This window comes from Stegostoma tigrinum, chromosome 27, assembly GCF_030684315.1.
Source record: "Stegostoma tigrinum isolate sSteTig4 chromosome 27, sSteTig4.hap1, whole genome shotgun sequence".
Lineage (NCBI taxonomy): Eukaryota > Metazoa > Chordata > Chondrichthyes > Orectolobiformes > Stegostomatidae > Stegostoma > Stegostoma tigrinum.
The window spans coordinates 38240416-38266841 of record NC_081380.1 but is presented as its reverse complement, the minus strand read 5'-3'; the positions used below and the strand labels follow the sequence as shown (position 1 = coordinate 38266841).

The following is a 26426-nucleotide window of genomic DNA, read 5'->3' as shown; positions in this document are numbered from 1 at the left end:
ATTTAAGCCTTTTAGTTGAGGTAGCAGAAGTGCAAGGCATTAGAATACTATCAAACTGTGCCTTTGAAGGAAAATGGGCAAAGCTTCTGAGTGCGCTTGGGAAAATGAACTTTCTTGTAATCTGGGCACTTGTGACATAACCTGATGGTATCAACAATGAGGGGCAGGATGATGGGTGCGGGTGTGGGAGAGACAGGCAGGGGGTGCGGGTGTGGGAGAGAGAGGGAGGGGTTGCGGGTGTGGGAGAGAGAGGGAGGGGTTGCGAGTGTGGGGGAGAGAGGGAGAGCGGGAGGGTGTGCCAGTGTGGGGGAGAGAGAGCGGGAGGATGCGCGAGTGTGGGAGAGAGGGGGAGGGTGCGAGTGTGGGAGAGAGGGGGAGGGTGCAAGTGTGGGAGAGAGGGGGAGGGTGCGAGTGTGGGAGAGAGGGGGAGGGTGCGAGTGTGGGAGAGAGGGGGAGGGTGCGAGTGTGGGAGAGAGGGGGAGGGTGCGAGTGTGGGAGAGAGGGGGAGGGTGCGAGTGTGGGAGAGAGAGGGGGTCCGAGCGTGAGTGCATGGATGGTGCTATAGAGGATTGTGGGAGGAATAATAGTGATAAAAAAAATACACTCAAAGATCACGAAAAATACACAGAAAAATGCTACATAATGTGTAGACTAGCAAAAACTCACTTTTGTGCTAATTCTGTCCATTGGTCTAGCCACTTGCAGGTTGGTATATCTCGCATACAGGCCTACAAATTAAGCATGGATTATTGCAATATTACTTTGAGAACAGTCTAATTCTTCTACAACATTATAAATTATTGCATTAATTAACATTTTCTCCAGGTGACTTTATTAACCCAGGAACTATTTTTATGAACACGTATTTGATCACTGCCTAGTCAGGAGACAAACCAAGCTAATACTATCCCTTTCAAACATTAATCCTGATTTTCCTTCACACATGCTGCCAAATCTGTGGGATTTTTCTGGCAATTTCTTTTTTTCCTGTTATTTACGCAGTAGGAAGTCACAAATCTTAGTGCATTCTAACAATTCAAGTCTGTCAAAGAGTAAGCTAACAACTAGCAAAAATAGTTTTCAAAAGAATTAATTCAGTGTGTGGGGCAATTGCATTTATTCCTGACTGCCCATTGTCTCCGCCTGCTCCTGCCCCACTGAACTCATCTCCATCTATGTGGATTCCATTTTCTCCCCCTTCGCTCAGGAACTCCCTATCTACATTCATGACACCACACATGTTCTCCACCTTCTCCAGAACTTCCAATTCCCCACTCACCAACACCTCATTTTCACTCTTGACATCCAATCCCGAAACAGCTGCATTCCCCAAGCTGATGACCAAAAAGCCCTCCGCCTCTTCCTGTCCCGCAGATCCAACCAGTCCCTCTCCACTGACACCCTCATCCGCTTATCTGAACACTTCCTCACCCTCTACAACTTCTCCTTTAATTCCTCCCACTTCCTACAGACAAAGGGGTTGGCCATGGGTACCTGTGTGGGCCTAAGCTATGCCTGCCTCTTTGTAGGGTACATGGAACAATCCCTTTTCCAAAGCTACACTGACCCTATCCCCCATCTCTTCCTCCATTACATGGATGGCTGTTTCAACATTGCCTCGTGTTCCCATGAGGAGCTCGAACACTTCATCCACTTCACCAACACCTTCCACCCCAACTTTTAGTTTACCTGGACCATCTCTGACGCCTACCTCTCCATCCTGGACACCTCTGTCTCATCTCTGGCATCCACCTGGAAACTGATATTCATTTTAAGCCCACCAATTCCCACAACTACCTAGAATATTCCTCCTCACACCCACCTTCCTGCCAAAAGGCCATCCTCTACTCCCAATTCCTTCGCCTCCACCACATCTGCTCCCGAAATGAGGCATTTCACTCCTGGACATCCCAGATGTCCTCTTTTTTCAAAAACCGCAACTCCCCCCCCGCACCACCACAGTGATTGAAAATGCCCTTGACTGTGTCTCCTGCATTTCCCGCATCTCATCCCTCACACCCCCTATCCGCAATAACCAAAACAGAATTCCCCTCATCCTCACGTACCACCCCACCAACCTCCAAATCCAACGCATCATCCTCCGATATTTCTGCCATCTACAATCTGCCCCCACTACCAAAGGCATTTTTTCTTCCCGACCCTCGTCTGCTTTCCGGAGGGACCACTCTCTCAGTGACTCCCTTGTCCACTCCACACATCCCTCCAGCCCCACCATCCACGGCACTTTTCCCTGCAACCGAAGCAAGTGCTACACCTGCCCCTACACCTCCCCCCTCACCCCATCCCAGGCCCTAAGGAGACTTTTCACATCAAACAGGTGTTCATCTGCACATCTGTTCATGTCATATACTGTATCAGCTGTTCCCATTGCAGCCTCCTCTACATTAGGGAAACCAAACGGAGGCTTGGGGACCACTTTGTGGAAACCTACGCTCAGATCGCAACAAACAACTGCACCTCCCAGTCGCGAACCATTTCAATTCCCCACCGCCACCCCCCACAACTCCTCAGATGACTTGTCCATCCTGGGCCTCCTGCATTACCACAATGATGCCACCCGAAAGATGCAGAAACAGCATCTCATATTTCGCTTGGGAACACTGCAGCCCAAGGATATCAATGTGGGCTTCACAAGCTTCAAAATCTCCCCTCCCCTGGCCACATGCCAAAACCAGCCCAGCTAGTCCCCAACTCCCTAACCATCGTTAACACCTCAAGCCCCACCCCCATCCCCTACCCACTAACCTCATCCCACCACCACCCACACCCCTATCCCGACTTGTCCATCCTCCCTGGACTAACCTATCCCCTCCCTAACTCCCCACCTACATTCACCTTCACTGGCTCTAGCCCTGCCTCTTTGACCTGTCTCCTCTCACCCTATCTTCTCCTTTATCCATCTTTTATCCGCCTCCCACTGTATCCCTATCTATTTCAGAACCCCCTTCCCCATTTCTGAAGAAGGGTCCCGACGTGAAACGTCAAGCTTTTCTGCTCCTCTGATGCTGCTTGGCCTGCTGTGTTCATCCAGCTTCACACCATGTTATCTCAGCATTTATTCCTAATAGTTCAAATGACATTTAAGAGTGAACCACACTGCCAGTGGTTTTGCAATCGCTTATAGGCCAGACCAGATTAGGACAGACGTCCTTCATTAAAAGACTTCAGGGAATCAGATTTTTTTTTTGGTTAAAATGACAACTGACTATCACCATTATGCCAGTTCTTAATTCTAGATTTTTATTGAATTTTAATCTCACCGTGCATCATAGTGGGATTCGAACCGATGTCTGCAGAACTCTGGTTTGGGATTCTGGATTACTATGCAGCAACATTACTAATATATCACTGCCTCACAACTGAACGTAACTATGAGGGACAGGCGCCACACTGTGAAAAGGGCAACATTAGCTATTCACCGTGGTTGACTTCTTCACTCAAACAATAGCTTTACTTAATTACAATTGACACTGAAAGTGGTACAAGCCAATGCAATTAGTTGCTTATGAGACTACTGAGCTTCTGCACTGACACCCAGTTACGCCATCATTTCCAACAGCAAAATTAAAGAAACCAAACTTACTTCACAATGAAAAAATGGCTTATGGTGCATACACATTCTACAGAAATTAGTCAACGATTTAAATTACATCATAAGAATTAGTAACACTGTACAAGATATGGCAATAAGTAGGAGTGGGTCCCCATGTTAAACGTAAGCATATTCTGCATAGCACTACTCACAGTTGTTGCAGCATTTCCAATATATCCACAGCTGAACAAATTGTCAAAGGCACAAGCTGTCCCCCAAATAAAATATGCCTACTTCATGAAAAAGGAAATCTTATAAATCAACTGTATGGATGCAAATAATAGAATTCCATTCCAAAAAGGGATTTCACATGTTTCTGATTGGATCTTTTTAACGATTAGGAGCTACAAGTCATTATTTCAGTCACAGTTGGAATCTTTTTGCATTTGTGGCTGCAAAGCTTTCTATTTCCCTCTCTTACCTCCATTATTTCTAACAAAGCTTCAGTTACAGTTTCTAGGGAGGTAAGAGCAAAGGTTTCCCTCTCGTAGGATCCAGGAGAGAAGGACCGATCTCGATAGCTGGATCGGAAAGCAATCACAGCAGCTGATTTGACTTTACTAATTCCAAAGAGTAGGTAGAACTTGGGCAGGGAAAACTCAGTAAGACTGAGCCGCAGCACTTGTTTAGTCTCTTCTGTAAACAAAAAAGGAAAAGTTAGTTTTCAAAATATAAAGCACACTCCAACTGAAAATCTGCAAACTTGTTAAAACATTTAAATATACAAATTACTGGTTTGGATATTAGTGTATGGAGCACTTCATGTGTTTATGCCAAACATCTGACTGCTGTAACAGTCATGAACCAGTCTATTTTAAATGGCAGCGCTTCTATTCAACACTGGACAATCCTTTCCATATAGGCCTTGGCTACAGCATTCAATGATCCTACAGTATCCATGATGTCGCTGCCGCAACATCTTTGAGCAGCTCCACTAAGTAATACCTGCACAAGCACAGAGGCTGGGTTCTCAAAATTCATTATTGCTTTTGACTTTCCTCCTTTCCCTTTTCCACTTAGTAATTAAACTCCCATTCTCTCGTTCCGGCCTTCCTACAAGCTGAAGGACTTGTCCACAGGTTGTAGTAGTCTTCTGGTATATTTGCCTCAACTTGAATTTCACTTGAGCCAGGGCAGAGCTGGCAGGAGGCTAATCAATAAAGGGAGGCTCTTTCTCTTTACTGGACATCCAACAATGCCTTTCCAGCAAAGACTCTCAGGACAAACGGGAGGAAGAATACTGACTCAACTGAGGATGCTGAAGCAAAACAACTGCACCTGTACTACCGAAAGCCACTAAACCTACATAGTTCAGGGATCGACTTATAATCTTCCAGGTTCACCTTTGCAGTCTATTTGGCCTTCTGTTCAGAATCTCTCAATTCTACTCAACCCTCGGTGACAGCTTTTAACTCCGTTTTGTTGCCAGTACAAAATTCATATTTCCACTCAACAATATCACTCATCTTCACTCGTCTCAGGAAATCCTTTTACCTGCCAGTGCTTTCTCCAGGCCATAAAATTCCAATGCTTTTCTGGCTAGCCTCCTATTTTCATGCAAAATTGTTCCTGCTCCTAGTTTATTCTGCAACACATCCTACCACCCATCAACTATAGAATTACATTTACAGAAGTGGGTCTTTGAACTCTCAGCACATTCACACTCCTGCATTTTTGGCAGTTTAAGATCAGAACCCCTGAGTACCAAGCTAGTGAATAGTCTGGTTCAGCCTCAGTTTCTGAGGAGAGGGACTGAGTCGGTGGTCAGGTGAGTTTATAGCAGACTCTGAAAACAATGCTTTTGGTTTTTCCAACATTACGTTGGAGAAAATTTCTGCTTATCCCCAATTAAATCAATCTGAGAATTTAAAAGCAGCAGAAGGTATTTCAGAGACACCTCCCAGCTTTTCCTGAATGTCATCACCTTGGATAAGGGGCTCTTGTGGTGGAATTCAAGACCCATGTGCTTCAGAGGTATAGCTTAACACACCCAAATAGGTTGATGAAAATTATGTATCACCTTGAACAGGAAAGGGAGGTGGGTGATGGGAAGGTAGTTTGCAGAGACACAAGGCTGAAAGGCAGAGTCATTGTTCCTATTACAAGTAGATTTCAAAAAACATTTAACGTCTGCTCAGCTTCATGCACACTGTAACTTCCCGATTTATGAATTTGCTGCTGTTAATAGTTTATTAATAGAACAATGGAGCCCAACTTCTTTGCAACCATGCAATGACACGTCATCCTCAGTGGCAGCACACTTGCCTCCAAGTCAGGAAGTTTTGTTTAACTGCATTATACATCTCAGTGCATAACCTTGGCAGTTGCTTTGGTGGGGCCACTGCCCTCTTAGTATTGCCACCTTTTGGATGAGACGTTCAAATGAATGCTCATTTTCCACAGGCGCATAGCAACATTGAACATCTTGAGTCTGTTTAGTCTTTCAATTCAATAAAATCAGTCTCAATATTTGGACACTAAGTCAGTCAGAAAATGAGATTTGGGCTGGAAAGTAGAGTTGAGGTTGATTAGCCATCAATAGCAAAATAGGCTCATAAAGTCAGGGATCAACAACTCCGGCTCCTGTTTTTAATGTTTTGCACTCTAACTTCATTTTGCTCCATATGGGAACAAAACAACAAAAAAAAACAAAAGCACATTCCGGAAAATTTTCGTTCACTCAGCTTTAATAGATTGTTGAGAAAATGCTTCCTCTTTTCATTCCTCAACTCAACATAAAGGTTACATATTCTTCCACAGAATTCCTACGGTGTGGAAACAAGTTGTTCAGCCCAAAAAGTCCACACCGGCATTCTGAACAGCATCCAACCCAGATCCACTCCATCCCTGTAACCCTGCATTTGCCATGGCTAATGCAAACATCCGAGATATCCCTGGTCAATATGGGCAATTCAGCATGGCCAATCCCACTAACATGCACATCTTTGGACTGTGGGGGGAAACTGCAGCACTCAGTGCAAACCCACGCAGATACAGGGAGAACGTGCAAACTGCACACAGGCAGTCACCAGAGGGTGGAATCAAACACAGGTACCTGGTGCTGTAAGATGGCAGTGCTAACCACTGAGCCACCGTGCCACCCCCATTTTGCACTCCCCAATCAAAGGCAATAGTTTTGCTGCACTCACTTTAGCAAAGATATTTATAATTCAATTATATAAGTTAGATCATCTCGCAACCCCTTAAAATTCAGCGAATGTCACCAATTTAACAGTTTTTGCTCCTGTATCATGTTGATGACTTTACATTAAAGAACCGGTATGGATTATAAATGCAAGGTGCAGAGCAAGTAGACCATTGCTTTTAATGTTCAAATCTAGATGAGAGTAATACTAGGTAGAAATTTAATCTGCCACACCAGAATTAAATTCAACAGTTACAAAGAAGACAAACCCAATATTTAGGGCAGCTCCAAATATTGAGACTGTTCCTCTTTAAAGAACGAACATTCAATCAAAAACTAGCAGTACTTATAATTATTGTGTAAGATGAACTGGAAAATGAAATTTAAAACCACTATAACTGTTGGGTGATTTCGTAAGGACTGCTGAAACACCCTCAACATTTGGGTTGACTGACAGAACAAGTTACAAGAAGCTGACAGTTGCATTGTACTCATGGAAATCTATCTGAAACAGTCAGGAAACTTTGCATCATCTCAGTATTGCATCAGACTTACACATTTTGATGCTTAACAGTCAATGCAATATTGAGAGAATGACACAGTTCCCACAATTGCCATCCTTACCCAATAACTAAGCACTTGTATTGTTAGATGAGTGCCTTCATATCAAAAAGAGTCCCAAAAAGTCTCTTTTAGGCTTAATCAAAAACTGGATCCTACAAAGAATTCAACAGTAAAACTGGTGACCTAAAAGCTTAAGCAAGTGGGCTTTAAACAGCATCTCCAAGGAGTAAATGGAAATAAAGAGATACAGTGCAGCAAGGGAAGAAATTCAGAGTAGTGGGTCTAGGCAGCAAATACAAATGGTTTATGAATGATAAGGTAAGAAGTGTACTCCCAGAAAAATAAAAGTCTTTGGCCAAGAGTGACAGTGGGGTAGAGTCAGGGTGGTTACAGAGATAGGGAGGGACAAGATCATATAGTTTAAACAAAACACAGAATTTTAACCAGGACATATTGGGAGCCTGCACATCAGACAGAACTGGGAGATGGTAGGCTGGTGGAAAACAGTTGCTGGTGGATACAGGCAGAGTTTAGTTGGTAGTTTATGTAAGATCGAGGTGAGAAGTTAGGAGAACATTGGAACAGTCAAGTCTGAACATGACAAAGAATTGAGGATTTCAACAGCAAATGAGCTGAGCTAAAAACACAGGCAGCTAACGTTAAACAAAATGCTAGGCTGTCTCAGTGATGAATAGAAACAGTTGCTCACAACTCCTTGAATAAAATACAATGAAGCATTTGCTCTTTGTGGGGGCAGAGAAAGGTTCACATACAAGCGTGAACCTGCAAAAATCTACAAGTCTGAAATGAAGTACTAATTAAAAGTTCCGAAGTGAGAGAACTGCAAAATTCTTTCATTTTCACACCACACAACAAACACCGAAGATCACACCATCAGAGCTTACCACTGAAATTGAGTTGAGAACAAGTGCACAGTGAATGAATAATGTTGATAACTAAGCCATGGGTGGAAGCCCGAAGGGACAGAGGTCCAGTGGCTACTAATAAAGTAACCACGTGGAAGAGGTAGGGGAGATGTGCGGCCACATCGAGCGAATTGTTGAAAGACAACATCAGCATGTAACGGGCTAGGATGGCAATATCATCCCACATCAGGTGCTGTTCAAGAGTAGGAGTTGGAGAGAGGCAGGTCTTATCAATTATTTTGCACATTCTTCCAATCACCTGCAGAGAAGGAACAGCAAGAGAATAGTCACATGCAGCAAAAGATGAACATATAAAAAGATTGTGCTTTGCAAACTGGTCTGCACAGTAAGTCGGTTAAATAACACATGCGGCTTAAGATTTAAAACAAAAGTGATCAAAATCAAGCAGCACCAAAGCCGCCAGATTTCCTTTAAACGAAAAAAAAACAGTTCTTTATCAAGAATTCCTAATTTGCAACAAGTTCAACTTGATGGAATTTGATGTCGTACTGAATTTTGAATCCTCCAGTTGCTACAGGACCAGCATTAAGTCACTTAAATAGGCATTCCTTCTATCTGAGCTTTGACAATGAACAAGCTATTTGACAACAGGGAGGTAAGGGCTGGATTTTCTTCTTGGGTTCATCCAGGAATATTTTCCAGAGAGTAACCTGTTTAGACAGCCATAAAAGAGCAGACCAGAGGTCAAACTTGTGACTTCTGAACCACTTTAGACGAGACCTTCCCTCACTAAGTCACAAAATTTCACACCTCCACAGTAGCATACTTACAGCAACTGAATCCAAGTCACATTTCAAATGCCAGAGATATTTTCTCTCTTACCTTGCTTGAAACAAGTTTCACATTTCCTGATGCCAGGGCGACTGCAGTATCTGCCATGACCTCTGCTTTGATAGAGCCCAAACCACCGGTAGCACTGGTCTTTATGAAACTGTCGAGTACTACATCAAGCAAGTCTGTGATCTGCAAAAGCATAGAGGTGAAAAGGTAAAGAAATGCACCTAAGCACGTCAAGCTAAAACAGTTGGAAACAGGCAGGATGGATGAAACCAGGTAATTTCCTTTGTTATAAATATAGCATTCTGGAAATTTTTCCTGTTCATACTGATTTAAAAACATTGTCAGATTATTGCCATTAAGTCTGGCAGCATTTTATTAGACATTGCCTTGATACCTGACCGAGGCTGCCCCAGATCTTTGCTTGGATAGAAGGGTACATCTGCTTCTCGTTAATGGTCATTGTGATCAATTTATCGAGGATGGCAGTAACCCGTTGACGTTTGGCATCATCATTGTGCTTGCAGAAGCGAACCAGGTTTGATAACCAGGGTGTCATGTATTCCAGGCAAAGATGTTTCAGTTCAATACCTACAATGAAAAGAAGTTTGTTAAATGTGAAACAACACACGATGATCATTTTGGTCACAGGTAGTTGTAAGGAAAAGAAACACATTTGGATGATACATGCCAAACAATTCCACTGTGCCAAGAATGATTCATACAAGCAATTCAAGGTGAGCAAACAGGTTTACAGCATGACATGCTCACATATGCTAGAAACCACATATGCTTGTACATTGATTTTTTTGCGAATTGAACAACTCTGCATCTTTATTCAGCTGAACAAAAGCTTTGGGAACAGCCAATCCCTAGTACATTCTGTATGTCAATGCTCTGAGCAAAGAGGACTGCCTGGCTTGAATGTAAACAAAAGCTGGGAGTTGGGTGATCCTTGGTTCATGCTCCATGGCAACATCTGTACCAGTGTCCATTTGTCACCAATCAGCACCTTTTTCTCAGGCTGTAGAAATTGCTGTTTTCCTTGAAATTTGGTATCCTTGCGATACTATCCTGATGAGTGCAAGATGAAAATTTTGGACAGCATCTTTCTTTTCTCCAGCAATATTTTTACTGAGAAGACATTTTTACTTTGAATCCATGGCAGCAGCAATGTTAATTTTTCCAGTTAAGTTGTATGGACTGTCTCAGTCATTAATTTCCAGTGCTTAGAATTTAGTTCCTGCATATTTTTCCATGTGAGACACAGAGTAAGTCCACAAGCTTCAGCCTTGCTTAATACTTAACAACGTATCAAGGCCCTGCTCTGATTTTCCTCTTCACACATTTGTGATGCTCCAAAAGTGGAGTACGCTAACAGTTCAAACTGCTCAGTCCTACAAGCACTGTGCTCTCTTGCTAATCTCTACACTCAACTACTTCACCACTCTGAACACTGTCACCAACAGATGAGCGATGCTCCTAAGACTAAACTATTATACGTTTATGCAAAATATCATTTTATCCACTTTAGATTTTATCCAGGTTTCAAAACATTTTTTATGAAATCTTTTTGTTTTGATGTTGAAATATTAGCTGCTGTCAACTTCCAAGGACTTCCCTATTGGTATTTGACTGGTATCCTTGCATCTCCCTCACATAAGATGCAGTTTTTTTTGCCAAAGAACATTTCCTCCTCCTTTCAGGAGACTAGCAGCCTCAATCATGGAGAGGGAATTGCAAATTATGTTGTCAGAATTGCTGTGGGTTATGAAATTCCAGTGCTGCATTCACTCACTTCACCAAGATGGAAATGAATATATGTGAAGCCTCAGCACTCAGTTCCAATGGCACACACCAGTAACAGATTTAAGGTAATTGGTTGAAGGATTCGAGAAGAAACAGGGAGAATTTTTTTTCATCCAGAGTGGTGGATATCTGGAATCTGTTGCCCAATTTGGTGGTTGAGGCGGAAACCCTCAAATCATCTAAAAAGAATCTATATTTGCACCTCGAGTGCTCCAATCTGAAAGGTTACAGATCCTGTGCTGGAAAGTTGCATTAGAATGGGCAACTAGTTATTCAACAATTGTAGATATGACAGATGAAATAGCCCCTTCCTGTGCTGTCAACCTTTGTTGGCTTTCATTGCAAATGTATTGATAATCTGGCCAGAATCATCAGGAAGAGGTACCAAGTTGAAGCTGACAGGAAGAGTGAGAAACACACAGGTCACCGTCAGCGCACTTTGTAGCCACTTCAGAGCAGCTTCTGTTCTCAACTGCACCTGCTGTATCATCAAAAGTCTGAGGGAAATCATGGGTGAAGACAAATTTGGAGCACGGTGAAAAGGCATCCAGAAATGCCAGCAGAGACCAGAGCTGAAATTGCACTATTCTAATCACTTCATGACCATACACTACCAAACAATGGAATTCCAAAATATAGGGGATGGGTGAATTTAACCCAAAACCCCACAATTTGCCTTTTAAAAAAAAACGAATCACAAGATGGCCAGAAAAACATTCCAGCCCATTCACAAAGAAACAAAATCTCAGAGCTCTCTGCTCCTTCAGTCAGAGCTTTAGTGTCTCCTGCTCTTTTGCTCCTCGGCTTGAATCTGTGATTGGAGAAGCAGCAAGGACACAAGGGAGAGGAAATCTGTGACTGGACGAGTTGCAGTAATTATTCTAACTGGTCCTGGAGCCACTATGCAGAAGATCAGAGCAGCAGCTATTCAGTAGAGGTGAATACTGAATACATCTGGGTCAGATCCAAGTGTCAGACAGTAATAGAGGGCTGAACCACAAGTGGGGTTGGGTGGGGTGGGGTTAAGTGACTTGGAGGAAAACTTGCAGGTGTTTGCGCTCCCAGTTACCTGCTGCTCACATCCTTCCCAATGGTTTATGTTTGGGAAGTGCTGTCCGAGGAGCATTGGTGAATTTCAACTGCACAAAATGTAGATAGAAATTAATGCTGCTACTAAGTGTTGACAATCGAGGGAGTGAATGCTTGCTGTGGATTTCATGCTAATCAAGCAGGCTGCATTGGCCTGGACTGTGTCAAGCTTCAAGTGTTATTGCTGGAGATGCACTCATCCAGCCAACTGGGGAGGATTCCGTCACAGTCCTGAGTTGCCCCTTGCAGATGGCAGACAGGTTTTGGGGAGCCAGTTGGTGGCTTACTCGCTGCTTGTACAGCCATTAATTACATGGTGAGCGCATTTCAGTTTCAGTTTTGAAACTTCAAAGTAAATTGCATCAGTTCAGGAATATTTTCAAGATCCCATTTTTGATACAAAAGTATGAGAGATTCATTTAGCATAAATTATCAATTTATCAATTCTATTTTTATATGCTACTTTCCCACGGACAGTGGTATGGAAAAATCCATCATATATTCCTTAAACATTGTTAACTTCTTAAATATAATCTAATTGTGAACGATTTCTAATCTGTACTCAGATTACTTCCTCACAGATAAACACTTGGAAAAATCCGCCCTATTTTTCATTAAGAATTAAGTAGGATTCTGGACAGGTAGAAGTTGCAAGGAACTTCCACAAAACCTAACATACTTTCAAATCCCAACTAATTACTTAGTCATTTGGAGAACATTCAAGTTCAGTACTACCTAATGACTCTTAAGAGAAATTAGTTGAGAGTTGAAAGTATGTTAGATGGTCAAGATTCCTTGTAGCTGTCACCTCTCTAAAATCAGACTTCATACTAGAGGAAAATTACAGTAAACTTTTCCAAGGCTTTGTTTGTGAGAAAGTAATCTGGGCACAGATTAGAAATCATTTGCAATTAGATTTGGAATTTTAGAAATTGACAACATTTACCTGCCTGAAAGAGTGGCAGAGGAAGAACCATCACAAGAAATGTTTATTGGATCGCCTGAAATGCTGCAATACTTTGGCCAAGCATTGAAAAATGAGACAAGAGCAGATGAATGTTTAGTGATGAGCACTAATACGATGGGCCAAACAGCTTCTTTCCATGCTTAAAACTAAACAATCTTTTGTACTTGTGCAATCTCATCTTTAAGTGGAAAGCTGTAAGAATTAAATCGACACAAATACAGGAGGTAACAATACAATGTAAACTACATCATATTAAGACATCAGTTAGTGAATATAAAAAGCAGCCCCTGAAAACCAACGTGCCTCTCAAAGATTGCTCGGGGAAATAGAAAATGACCCATGCGCCAATCTACATGCTTCCAATAAAAATTTTCAACTAAAAATGTGCTTACTGGATTTGCTGAATCCTGAGATGCATTCTTCAAGGAATTCCAGTGTCAGATGAGGCTCATTCGCTGCCAAGGTTTTACTGATCGAGACAATGAACAATGTGTTGTTTGCTGGGATACACAGTCCAGATGTCTCCAGCAACTGACCTTCAATCTTCAGATTGAAGGTACATGTTAAGGCACACAGGAGATTATAGGCAGCAGACCTATGGATATGCAAAAAGAATTAAATGTAACATCAAAAATCATACCTAGGAATGGAAAATGGCATCACTGGTAGTTGCGAAAAAAGAACTAATTTTGAATAAAAACAAAATTTAGCAAGTTTGAAACAGCTGGAACTACCATTTAGAAAGGAAAGGAATTTCGGTCAAAGATAGGCAATTCACGTGAAACTGAACAAAGGTCACTTGTGTATGGAGTCACATTCCAAGACAGATTTCCTACATTCACATTTTATCCCAAAAGAAACTAGTATAAGTTTAAACTGTTTGATACCAGAGATAAACATGCCAAGTTTGTTCCTTTGAAACTGGTGGAAACAATGCTTATTCTAGCTCAGAGATCCAAAATCAAGAGGACGGCTAACCATCAACATGCAGGTGATTATAGCTGGGGTCAGATCCTGTCAACAAATTTTAAAAATATTCACAATCTTAACAGCAACAATTTCACAACTAGTCAGAAAAGAATTCACATGATATTATCATAAATCAAGACAAGGTAACTGACAAAAAGAACAGATGTACAAGATGCAACTGATTTGACAGGTAGGTAAAATGACATGCAACCAGAGACGCATTGCTGAAGAATGCTTTCTTCTGCTTGCTGATAATCAATACGGATGACCAACTTAGTTAAAAGCTCTTCTCTATTTTGTACCTTTCTTTACGTTGATCTTCTCCTCGAGTATAGACAAAACATTATTTTCAGGTCATTGTGAAGTAGCAAACTTTTGGGAACCGGAGAGCCACTGCTGATGTATAGATGGTCAAATAGTCTCCTTTCAACTGAATTTATTATAACCTTGTAGGCAGTGCTTTAAAAGGTCACTGGGCTTAGTAGACATCTATGCCAATTTACAACATTATGAAGCTGACCAAGAGCCGCAAAATCTTGAAACCCTGGAAAATTGCTCTCAATACACATTGCAACATGCAGTCACACAACGGTGCAGAAGGGCATGAGTTTTTCAGAAATGAGGCTACAGGTACATTTAATATTGTTATTTGCATTTAAGATTATAGCATAATGTTCAGAATTTCAACCAATTGTTGAGAAGGAATGGAGTTAGCAGGTGTATGGCATTTTTTGACACTGTGACAGCCAAATTTGTCTTTCCATCATTAGATCGACATGGTTTTGTTTCTTGCTTTATGCACTCTTGCACTTTTCTAATTCCCATCCCACCTCCACAGGCTTCTCCACACTGCTTGCAATAAATTGAATGCTCTTCGTCATCTCTCCTCTTCCTCTCAGTGGTTGCCACTGCAGGCTCTTACGACGTAAAGCATCCTGTCAGCAACTCTAACTGTAATAATTTCTCATTTGTCTCAAACTATACAGATGGCAAAAAAGAAACTATTTTTATCGGCTTTAATGTACCCATGACCACCTGACTTGAAAGTCAGTGACTTCCTTTTTTTCTTTTTAAAAGCACCTACAAGTTACTGTCCACACTATACAACATAGAAACTTAAAAAAAATGTAATCACAGAACCATAGAGCCGTGGAGATGTATAGCATGAAAACAGACCAACTCGTCCATGTCAAACTGATATCCTAAATAAATCCATTCCTATTGTCCAGCATTGGCCCATATTCCTCTAAAATTCCTATTCATAAACCCATCCAGATGCCTTTCAAATGCTGTCATTGTACCAGCCTCCACCACTTCCTCTGACAACTCATTTCATACACACACCACCGTCTGTGTGAAAACACTGCCCCTTTGATCCCTTTTAAATCTTTTCCCTCTCACCTCAAACTGATGCCTTCTAGTTTCGGACTGCCCATTCTGGGGAAAAGACCTTGTCTACTTACCCTATCCATGCCCCTCATGACTTTATAAACTTCCATTTGATCACCCTTCAGCCTGCAATACTTCAGGAAAAATAACCTCAGCCTGTTTAGCCTCTACTTATAGCTCAAACACTCCAAGCCTGGCAACATCCTTGTAAATCTTTTCTAAACCCTCTCAAGTTTCACAACATCGTTCCTATAGCAGTGAGACCAGAACTGCATGCAATAATCCAACCAAAGGCGGCCTCACCAATATCCTGTACAGCCACAACATGGCTTCCCAACTCAGATACTCAATGCACTGACCAATAAAGGCAGACATACCAAATGCCATCGTCACTATCCTATCTACCTGTGACTCCACTTTCAAGGAACTGTGAACCTGCAATCCAAGGGCTCTTTGTTTGGCAGCACTCCCGAAGACCTTATCACTAAGTGTACAAGTCCTGCACGGATTTGCCTTTCCAAAATGCAGCACCTCTCATTTATCTAAATTAAATTCCATCTGTCACTCCTTGGCCCATCTGATCAAGATCCTGTCATACTCTGCGGTAACCTTCTTCACTGTCCACTGTACCCCCAATTTTGGTATCGTCTGCAAATTTACTAACCATACCTCCTATGTTCTCATTCAAATCATTTTTTTACATGAGGAAAAGCAGTGGATCCAGCACCGATCCTTGTGGCATGCTGTTGGTCACAGGTCTTCAGTCTGAAAAGCAACCCCCCAACACCACCCTCTGACTTCTGTCTTTGAGCTAGTTCTGTATCCAAATGGCTAGTTCTCTGAATTCCATGTGATCTAATCTTAGTAACCAGTCGACCAGAAGGAACCTTGTTCTATGCCGTACTGAAGTCCAGACGGATAATGTCCGTTGCTCTGCCCTCATCAATTCTCTTCATTGCTTCTTCAAAAAACTCAGTTGTTAGTGAGACATGATTTCCCATGCACAAAGCAATGCTAACTATCCCTAATCGGTCCTTGCTTCTCTAAATACATGTAAATCTGATGCCTCAGGATTCGCTGCAGTAACCTGTTCAATCCCGATAACAGGCTCACCAGTTTATAGTTCCCTGGTTTGTCCTTACCGCCTTTCTTAAATAGTGGCACCATGTTAGCCAACCTCCAATCTTCCGTCATCTCACCTGTGGCGATCTCAGGAAAAGGCCCAATGATCACTTTCTTAGCTTCCAGGATACACCTGATCAGGTCCCACGGACTTATCCACCTTTACGCATTTTAAGGTCCCCAGTGCCACCTTCTCTGTAATTTTCAAGGTGTTGCTATTTATTTTCCCACATTCTGTATCATCCATAACCTTTTCCACAATAAACAATAATGCAAAATACTCATTTAGCATCTTCCTCATCTCCTGCAGTTTCAGGCATAGGGCCCTTCAAGGATCAGCTAGGCTGCCTTTTCTCTCCCTAGTTACCCTGCTGTCCTTAATGTATCAATGGATTAAAATCCTTTAAGTCCTTCCCAACAGCATTATTATTCTACTTACCCCTCAGACTGCAGCAGCTAAGAAGGCAGCTCATCTTCTCAAATCACTCTGAATTAGACATTGCCATCACAAGTCCTGGACATGTCAACCATAGGTCAGCCTCATCAGTGGTCTACAGTCAGGTGGGACTTGACATGGGGGTCCTCATTGCAATATCATGGCATCAGGTCACATGGGGACAGAAACCACCTGCACTACTACTGCTGTCATCTGGTACATCTGTTTTCTCCTTTGCTGCAGCACCACTATTGTCAAAGCTGGCTGAGCTGTGAGGGGAAGATCTGCCAGACTGGGCTTGCAAAGCTGGTACTTTCTTGATGACGATTAGGGATGACAAACAAACCCTAGCCTGGACAGCAACTTCCAAATCCCATGAACAAATTAAAAAAGCTCCAGAATTGTAGCAGTGAAGGTCATTACTCCACACAATCATCTTTGAGTTGGTACATAATGTTTTTAAAATAGCAATATTTGAAAGATCTAATAATTTATTTACTTATTTAGTTGTATAATGCACAAAATTCCACAGGACACCCTGTGAATCAAAAGTGCTTAAGACCTTTACTTGCACATTTCATATCTTTCAAAATGAAGATAGAATAATTTGTTTTATCATGCAGTGATCCATTTCCTCTTACATGATAGTAATTGGCATAACTCAGTCATTGAAAAAAACACTGAAAAATGACTTGTTTATGGATTCTAATTGCAATGGCTGATTGAGAAACATCAGTCATGATACCAAGCACCATCTGTGATTTCCTTCAAAATGACAACCATGAGTTTGATATCCACTTGAAGACTACAATGACCAAAATTACAACCTCCAGTTTTCTATCTCAACAAAAAAAGTCCACTATAATACTGAAAATATTGACCGTTTCAGCAGTTGACAGTCAATGAAACTTCAAATTCTAGCAGTAAGAAGTTACAACTGATTCGGAATCATTAGTTATTTGAGTTGTGCACAGGGAGACCGTCCTTCAATCTCTTTGGATGAGTAAGGATGAAGTAGATAGGGTCCCTGTCTCTTTCTAGGTTCCGAAGGATTCTATGAAGCTAATTTTCTTCAAACAATAATGGACAGCAAGACATTTTTAGCAATGCACTAATATAAATTTTCCACTTCTTAACAAATCTATATTATGTCAACAACACTCCCCTTGGGGCACAGTTTGAAGACAGCAACAGCATTTGTGCCAAGCACTTGCCTTGATGTTAATTTTATATCCTAAAAGAACAGTGAAATGAAAACATAAGGCATAAAAGCTCCAACACTACCCAACTAGTGTGCTCCTGGATAAATCAGGAGAAGCTTGCATACTTGGTAATTGACAGAGCTTTTCATTTTACTACAATAAAGCACCATCTCATCTCTCATTGTGCCCATATAAAACATACTGCACAATCACAGCTATGGGAGGTGAAGGAAAAAGTGCTTTGATTCCAATCTGATGCACTATTTTTATTAATATATAAATTATTATTTACTCAAAATGTTCAAAAAGTTAAATATTAGGATTGAACACAGACATTTTACATTGGCTATTTCTCAATATGTAACGTCGCTGGAAAATTAGAATAATCTACTCTTGCTTACCATTACTTTCTGATACCACACGTGAACTTAGTTAATATAGAAACTGATAGTGAGAATTAACGAGGCAGGGCGCACTACCAGTCAACCCTGATATATTGACGTTACAGCAAGGCACATTAAAAATAGAGATTAACTTTCCTTAAATAACGATGTTATTCTTCAGAGGCCCAGATGGCAGAATTAAACCCAATTTATTTTTTACTTAATTTTACTGAACTGCTTGAAGAATTGTGGAAAAAGCAATTAATTTCAACTTCTGTGGACATACCCTGAGTGGCAACTAGACGCCATTACAAGTTCACTATAAACATTGGAGGGTTTTTAAGAACAAATTTCACTAAGGATTGCAGTTGAATGACAAGTGTTAACTGTTGCTTTGCTGAGGCACATTTTGAACAGTGACTGGTTTGGAGATTCTTGTTTTAGCTGGTTCAGTTGGAAGAAAGCCTACATTGAACAACCTGCCCAGCTGATACGTCTCATTTCTGCTAAGAAAACCCTCTTACACAAATAGTATCTTGATCACGTGCGAGAACATCAGAGTAACAGATTGTTACACTAGAGTATTTTGCCTTCAAGAATAACCTATTTGCAAACTATTTTGATTTTCAGAAAGCCGATCTCTGCAGCAAAACCTTATTCTCTCTCTTTTCCTTGAGGCTGAGTGCATGGGGCAATTTTGGGGATATTTAGAGGGATCAATATTTATACTTTATTACACACTACGTGTGTTAACCAATTATACTGCATCTTTAGTAAATAAGTTTCATTTTGAGAATAAACTAATATTTGAGCTAATTCAAGAAATGTGATTAATAAAGCTTTCTGTTTAAAACCTGATTTATTTGTGGTGTTTAACCATTATTATGGTAACTGGAAAAACTATTTTTGTTTGATATTGCAATCCATAACAAAAGGACTAAAGCGACAGTGCACTCCTCCAATTGCACCTCTGGATTTAATCTACCTATTTTGAACTTTTTGACATTGCTGGTGCATACATTTATAAACCTTAATCCTGACACGGGCCTTGTACTTAAAGTGAAAGCACATTGCTAAGTTATTCATCTGTTGTGGGAAAGCATGTTATTTGGTAACTGATTGGGCATGACCAAGTTTGCTCGATCATGCACAAATACATTTTCTATTTCATTTTGTTCTTTCAGTTATAATTTCTTCATCTTCATATTCCTAACGTTAAATTTTGATTCTTTGTTCATTTCTTTATTTTCCTTCCAGGTTGGGAATAAATTCAGGCAAGCAATACAAATGGGAGAGCTTTTGGGTTTATAATCCCTGTTGATGGGGCTCTGCAAGGAGACAGGAAGCTGAAGGAAATGACACTCAAAGCCTCCAACTTTTCTTGATAAAAGTTTCCAACTTTTGCTTACCCATCACAACTCACTTCTCATTTCACTCCTGTAGTTTTAAAATTCTTTGCTGATGGAGCACAGTTACCTCACATCAGCAAATAAGAATGCATGTACATGTTAGTGTAACAAAATTAATTCACTTTTGTTCCAACTTTTTGAATTGAACTATTAAGCTTAGATGCTGAAAGATGAGCAAGTTGAAAGGTTGAGGCCATGATGGCTAGATTTTCCTGTGGGCAGAGCAGAAATAAATGAATTTACTGGTCCGATCCACTGCACCTCCACCGCACCTCCCCCCCCGCCCCTCCCCCGGGCAACTATTTGCATTGTCGGAATGAAAATGTGAATGGGTAGGTTTCCTACAGTACTGAACATGGTTGTTTGATCTCTTCCCCGAGACGAACACAAGACCTGGGAACTGGAGAGCAGTGACAGAGCTGCTCTTCAAATTTTTCCTCTCGAGTCAAGACAAACCTGCGACTTAGAGAATCAGGCTCTCAATCAAGTTAGCCCTTCACTGCAGCTTCATGTAGACAAGCCTGATGGCTGTTCAATTGATGAAAATGAGATATTTCAGAATAGAATACTAAACCTTAAAATTTAACATCAAACTCAAGATACTTAGAATTTCCTATCACTTAATAGTGCTATAAAATCAAATGGGGACCCAAAGAAACATACCGTAAACTTGGATCTGAGCTTCCAAGATTCAGAAGTGCTATGTTCAGCAGAGTTCCTGGAACATCCTTCGGTCGTATTTTAGTATGCTGTGGAATAGAATCTGGTTGAGACAACTCCCAACGTGTCCTTATGTGGATAATAGATTGCACTATTGCCTCACATTCTTGTTGCATGAATGTTAGTGGTGTGCCTTGATTGGCAATAGTTAAAGTGAACTGACTTTCATCTACTAGGCAGATTTCTTCAATTTCTGAAGCATAGTAAATGTCGTTCAGAAACACAGACTGGCCAAGAACACGCGTCCGTTCTGCCGATGTCACCTGAACTGCTGTGGATCCCACCTAATATAAGGGAGAATAGATGCAGATAAAAATCACAGGGTTACAATATTGTCAAATTATTTATTGTCACCAGTATTACTTCTGAATAGTTACAAAAAGCTCGGAAGTCAGCTGTTTACCAAAGACCGCTTTATCATTATAAACAAAAAAATCTAAGAGAAAGCGAGAGAAAAGCCTTTGGTGTCTTAGTTAAATACATCAATCAATTCACTGACAAGACTATCTCAGTGCCATCTGCCTTTGACGAAATGCTGCAGCGGACACGCAGAGTTCTGTTGGTAAGGAGTGGGTATAAAATATTTCTCGATGCAAAGTATTCATAAAAAGTCAGATAAAGAACAGCAGCAGCACAGGTAACACAACCTATTTAGGCCCCCAATTTGAGGGACGTACATAGAGGAAAAAAATCTGCTCAGAAGCTACAGAGAGGAATAATCACAATGGTTATAATGGAGAACGTCATTGTGGTGCTGGTTCGAAGGGGTGAATGGCCTACTCCAGCACCTATTGTCTATTCCCCTCATGCAGGTGGAGGTCATGAATTAAGTACTGAATGAGTATTTTCTGTCTGCCTTTCCCAAGGGAAATGATGCTACTGAAGTCTTAACCATTACCACACATTAGAAATGGTGCCTATAGCCAGCCTAGCCTGAAAAAAATTACTGATCTAGTTTGATCTTGGAAGCTAAATAGACTCAGATCTGATTTGTACTTGAAATGAAAATCCTTCGGGAATACTGGCTGCAGTAGGCTAGGAAGAGCCCTTGTAGTCTAACAGTTGTGTTCCTACCTCTGGCATAGGAGGCCTGGGTTCAAGTCCTACTTTATCCAGAGCTGTGTAATAACATCACTCAAGAGAGTAATTACACAATACCTACACTTAAAAAAGGCAGAAAGATGATTATCCTGATCAGTACATTCTAGCTCAAGAAAGCTGACATCAGCGCATCAGGTTCTGGGGATTCAGATATGGATTCAGATGAGATGTTAACTATCAGTAGGGGAACATTGAGGGAACAGTGATCACAACATCACCTTTAGGTTAGTTATGAGAAAGGACAAATTGGAGTAAAACTACTTGACAGAACTGAGAACAAGTTTGGCCCAGGAAAACTGCAATCAAAAGAGTGGCAGCCAAAGCTGCAACAATGTGCTGCCTTTAAAAGAGGTGATGGATGGTATGTAGATACAGTGGGAGCACATTCCCACGAGTGGAAAAGGCATAGCAAGCAAAACCAGAGTTAAGTGTATGATGAGAGAAAGATGAAGCAGAAAAAGGGTGTAGAGCAGATGTCAAGCTGATAATAGTGAGAATAGGCTGAATAGAGGAAGTAAACAGCTCAGAGAGGAACTGACAAGGGAAATAAGAAATAAAATGTGAAACAACTAGCAGTTAATACAAAGGTAACTCAAAATCTCCAACAGGCATACAAATAGGGAAAGAGAAGTAACAAAGGGTGGGCCAATAAAGATTTTAAAAAAGATATCCATGCACGAAAACTTGCGGCACCAAATGAGTACTTTCACCTGTTTCATTTTTAAAACAATAAAGACGTTGAAGTTTGTGTGAAGGGAGTCTAGAAGTTAATAGTATCAGGGACAGAGAAGTCATTGAGTCTTTAGGATCAGCTGGGGTAAATTCAACAATAGTGAGAGAACCAAGGCAGGAAAGTCAAGGAACATCTTCCAATTTTCCTAACATAAGAGGTTGCCAGTGGCTGGCTTATTGAAAATGTTGACCCTTCTTCAAAAAAGGATGCATGGAAAAAACAGTAACTTCCGGCCAATCAACTTAACCTAAGTGATGGGAAAGCTTTAGGAAATGATAATCTAGAACAAATTTACAATCACTTGAACAAGTGTGGATTAATCAAGGAAAACCAGGCCAATCTTGTGAAGAGCAAAGCACATCTGACTAACTTGCTTTCAAGTTTTTAAATGAGGTAATGAAGAGTTGATAAGAATAATGAGGCAGATTCAATCATGAATTTCAAAGAACAATTAGAACAGGTGGAGAAGCAATTGAAAAAACAATAGGTCAATAAGGAAAATTAGATAGGAGGGTGTAGTAGATGAGCGGATTTCTTCTTGCAGAAAGCAAACACAGATGCAACAAATCAAATCGCCTCCTTCTGCGCTATTATAATTTTATCGTTACTTTTCTCCCCCCTCCCACCACAAAAAACACAGTTGATTGAGTTCAATATTGCCATTTACCACAATGCTGCCTCTTCAAACCAAGATAATTTGTAGTTTTTGGAACCAGTGGGTAGTACCCATCACAACATTATAATCCAACTCTATAGCAGTACAACTTGGACTTCTGTAATAGAGGTGGTACACTAGCCACACATGCAACCTGGTGTCAAAAACTCACTACATTTGTTATTGAGGATTTAGTCTTGCTCAAACTGCTTTGAGGAGCATTAAGTTTCCATAATATCTACGTGTAAAGGCGTATGGAATCTCAATTGAACAATTCGCCCATTAATTAGTGGTGTGTTAACTTAAAACATTAGTTCAAGTCCCGAAGTGGTACTTGAAGGTAAATTTCTAAGTTGGAGATGACAGCATTATTAACTGAATAGCAAGCCCCTTTTTTGCTTTTATTCTACACAAGAAAGTAAATTTGATTTTCACTTATTTGCTTCCACACTGCATACTTCTACAGTCTGCTTATTTACGGACAAGTAACATAGCTACGTATTCTAATGTTATTTTCCAGGATTGTCAAGATCCTCTCATTAGGGAAGGACAATAACAAAAATGATAATTAGCTTTATAAGTACAGATTTGCTAAAAGTAGCCATCTACTTTAAAATCGATAAAACATCTGATTTAAACATAACAATTAACAATTTTACAGTTGTCCCCCAATTTTGATAAGTATTTCACTGGCATTTTGCTTCTTGATTTTCCACCCATTCTCTGCTCCAGTTAAACAGTTCAGTTATGAATCTCTTGACCTCTCAAAGCATTTGCAGTATCTACAAGGCACGACAGAAGTGTGATGGAATAATCTCCAGCTGCCTGAATAAATGCAGAACTCCACAACATCCAAAACAAGGCAGCCCCCTTTCTAAACTTATGACTTCCCTTACGCTAGAGGGATGAAGTCAGCAGACACTTGTATCTTTCCTTCCAAACCACAGTGTTCTGACTTGCATTACAATCCTCGGCCTTCATCATTGCTGGGTCAAAAAGTAACTTTTCAATTAGGAATGAGTAACAAATGGCCATGCCAGTGACTTCCACATCCCATGAAATAATCTAACAATCCCTTGTGAAGTTCTGTAGTCTGTCTTATTTTAGCATAAGACCATGAATTGATACACACTGAACTAAATCCTACTAAATGGGAAAGCAGATATTAGACTGCTGAAAGAAAAACTTCCCACCTTAATAGAGACTTTAGTGTCCTTATGAGCCAACTTTAGAGCATTATGAAACACTTTCAGGTCCTCTTCTAGAGCGAGAGTGGCAGCAGGTAGCTTCTGGTGGTCTGGTTCAATATGTTCCACAAGTTTCCCAGGTGAGTCAATGAAGATCAGCTTTTTGCTTCCCTTAAGTCCAGTTAGAAGCCGCTCATGATATTTTGTATATTCTCTGACCCAAGAGTTACAGTTGTAAATATAGACAGCAGCCACATTCTCGTAGGCAGCTCCAGGAAAAACAACAAACCATTTAGAGAGGAAGTCTGTTTTGAATCGATTGCTTGGTCCTGCATGGGTAAGGTCCACAACAATCTCATATGGCTTGGCATAATATGGCTTCAGAGTTAGTAGCACATGATAAATGAGCAAATCACCATTTATCTGTCCAGTCTTGAATCTGTGCAAGGTAAAATGAAAAGATCAGTTACACGATATTGCATTGAATTAATTTCAAAGGTAGAAAATAATGAAGTTTACACTCCCATACAAATAGCAATAATATAGCGAAAGCAGAATACTGTGGGTGCTGATATAGACTAAAATATGGTAAAATAAACTAAACTGAAAAATCACTCTAAAAGTAGTTCTAGCACCATTGGTGAAGTAAGAGAGAGAGCTAACTGGCACAACATTTTGCAGCTGCAATATTTGACTCTTGTGCTGCCTCCCTCTTCCAACCCTCTCACCTACCACCTCAGTCTTTGGGCTTTCTCCTTTCGTTCCCTGCCCTCCAGTTTGCCATTTTGATTTCTCTACCCCTTGGTACATCTTACTCACTGACTTGCTCACCTGCCTTCATCTGACACTGGGTATGAATAGAGAAAGGGAGTAAATGAAAAAAGCAATGAATGAAAGAAGGGTTGAAAGGGAAGCAGCAGGTCAGTGAGGATATATATTTATTCCACTCAACTACAAAAAAAAGCAGGCAATGGGTGAGATTATCCAGACTCAAACTAATGTCAGTTAATTATCTTTCCAACTATTTTCAATCTCAAAATAGAACGGTGACATAGTAAGTCACCTGAGCTTTTGCGCTTAACGGTAATAATCAGGTCAGATCAACTTTTACAGCTGGTCTTGCATGCACTGCTAAACTAAGTGTTATGCCACATATTTTTGATAAATTCCTTGATCATTAATACACATAGAAGCATTTCTCTTAAAAATTAGACCAACAAAGAGAATATAATCAGCAATTTCTCCTTTGAGTGTCATTTGGAGATTTCATGTATAAAGTGTTGCAAAAACTGTTAAATCATCATCATTTATCATTGCTAAGCTACACACACATACACACAATCTTGAAAGCAGCAAAAGGCACCTGGCCTTTGGTGTACAATTAGGAGCTGTTTCCAGGCAGCGCAATCAAAACCATTAGGAAGATTAAAAAAATGTAGTGAGCCAATCAGCACATCAAGCTCCACCATTCAATTAGATCATGGCTATCCCAATAGCCCTTGATGTCATTCGCTCAAGATTGAACACGCACCATGATTGAGTTCCACAGCTCTCTGGAGTAGAGAATTTCAAAGACTCACCACTCTCCGAATTAAGAAATCCCTCCATACTTAAATCTTAAAGTAGCTTATTCCTTTCTTGCAGGTTACCATCCCAGTTCTAGACTCACCAAGCCAGGGAAAACCTTATCCATAACTCATCCTGTCAGAATTTCCTAAGTTTCAATGAGGTTATTCCACATTTTTTGAACCTCTGGAGGATAATGGCCCAGTCTCCTCCTTTCTTCTCATAAGAGAAACCTATTAGCTTGGGATAAATCTGGTGAACCTTCTTTGTGCTCCCACAATGGCAAGCACATCCGTAAATTGCTCCAGCAATTTCTGTTTCAGATTTCCAGCATCCATAGTTTCTTGTTTTTTGATTCCCGTAGAGAGATCTAGCATGAGGGACCTTTTTTTAAAAAGCTTTTTGATAGCATTGAGGTCAGTTACTCAGCATAATCACAGATATCTGCCAAGGTACTCTCAATAAAAGAACATAAAAGTTTATCTCATGAACAAATAAACATGTACTACAACCATAACACAAAAATTATTTAAAACAAACTCATCACAAACATAAAAAATGTCCAACCTTTTTAACCTGACAATAACCATACAGACACACACCCCAGTCAAAGGTCAATATCTATCAATTTCCTTTCTCAACT

The 26426-nt window shown here is 40.7% G+C and overlaps 1 protein-coding gene across 4 annotated transcripts in view; it reads right to left on the bottom strand.

Annotated features, from left to right (window-relative positions):
- Window positions 1–26426, bottom strand: part of nf1a (neurofibromin 1a) — a 313607-nt gene that overhangs the window by 43286 nt on the left and 243895 nt on the right. For all 4 annotated transcript variants that reach the window (XM_059655316.1, XM_059655318.1, XM_059655317.1 and 1 more), the window contains 8 exons: window positions 24224–24656; window positions 20485–20825; window positions 13304–13506; window positions 9444–9637; window positions 9092–9232; window positions 8228–8507; window positions 4035–4249; window positions 667–728 (listed from right to left, as the gene is read on the bottom strand). In XM_059655316.1, the coding sequence (XP_059511299.1) occupies window positions 667–728; window positions 4035–4249; window positions 8228–8507; window positions 9092–9232; window positions 9444–9637; window positions 13304–13506; window positions 20485–20825; window positions 24224–24656 (1869 nt within the window). The remainder of the gene's footprint in view (window positions 1–666; window positions 729–4034; window positions 4250–8227; window positions 8508–9091; window positions 9233–9443; window positions 9638–13303; window positions 13507–20484; window positions 20826–24223; window positions 24657–26426) is intronic.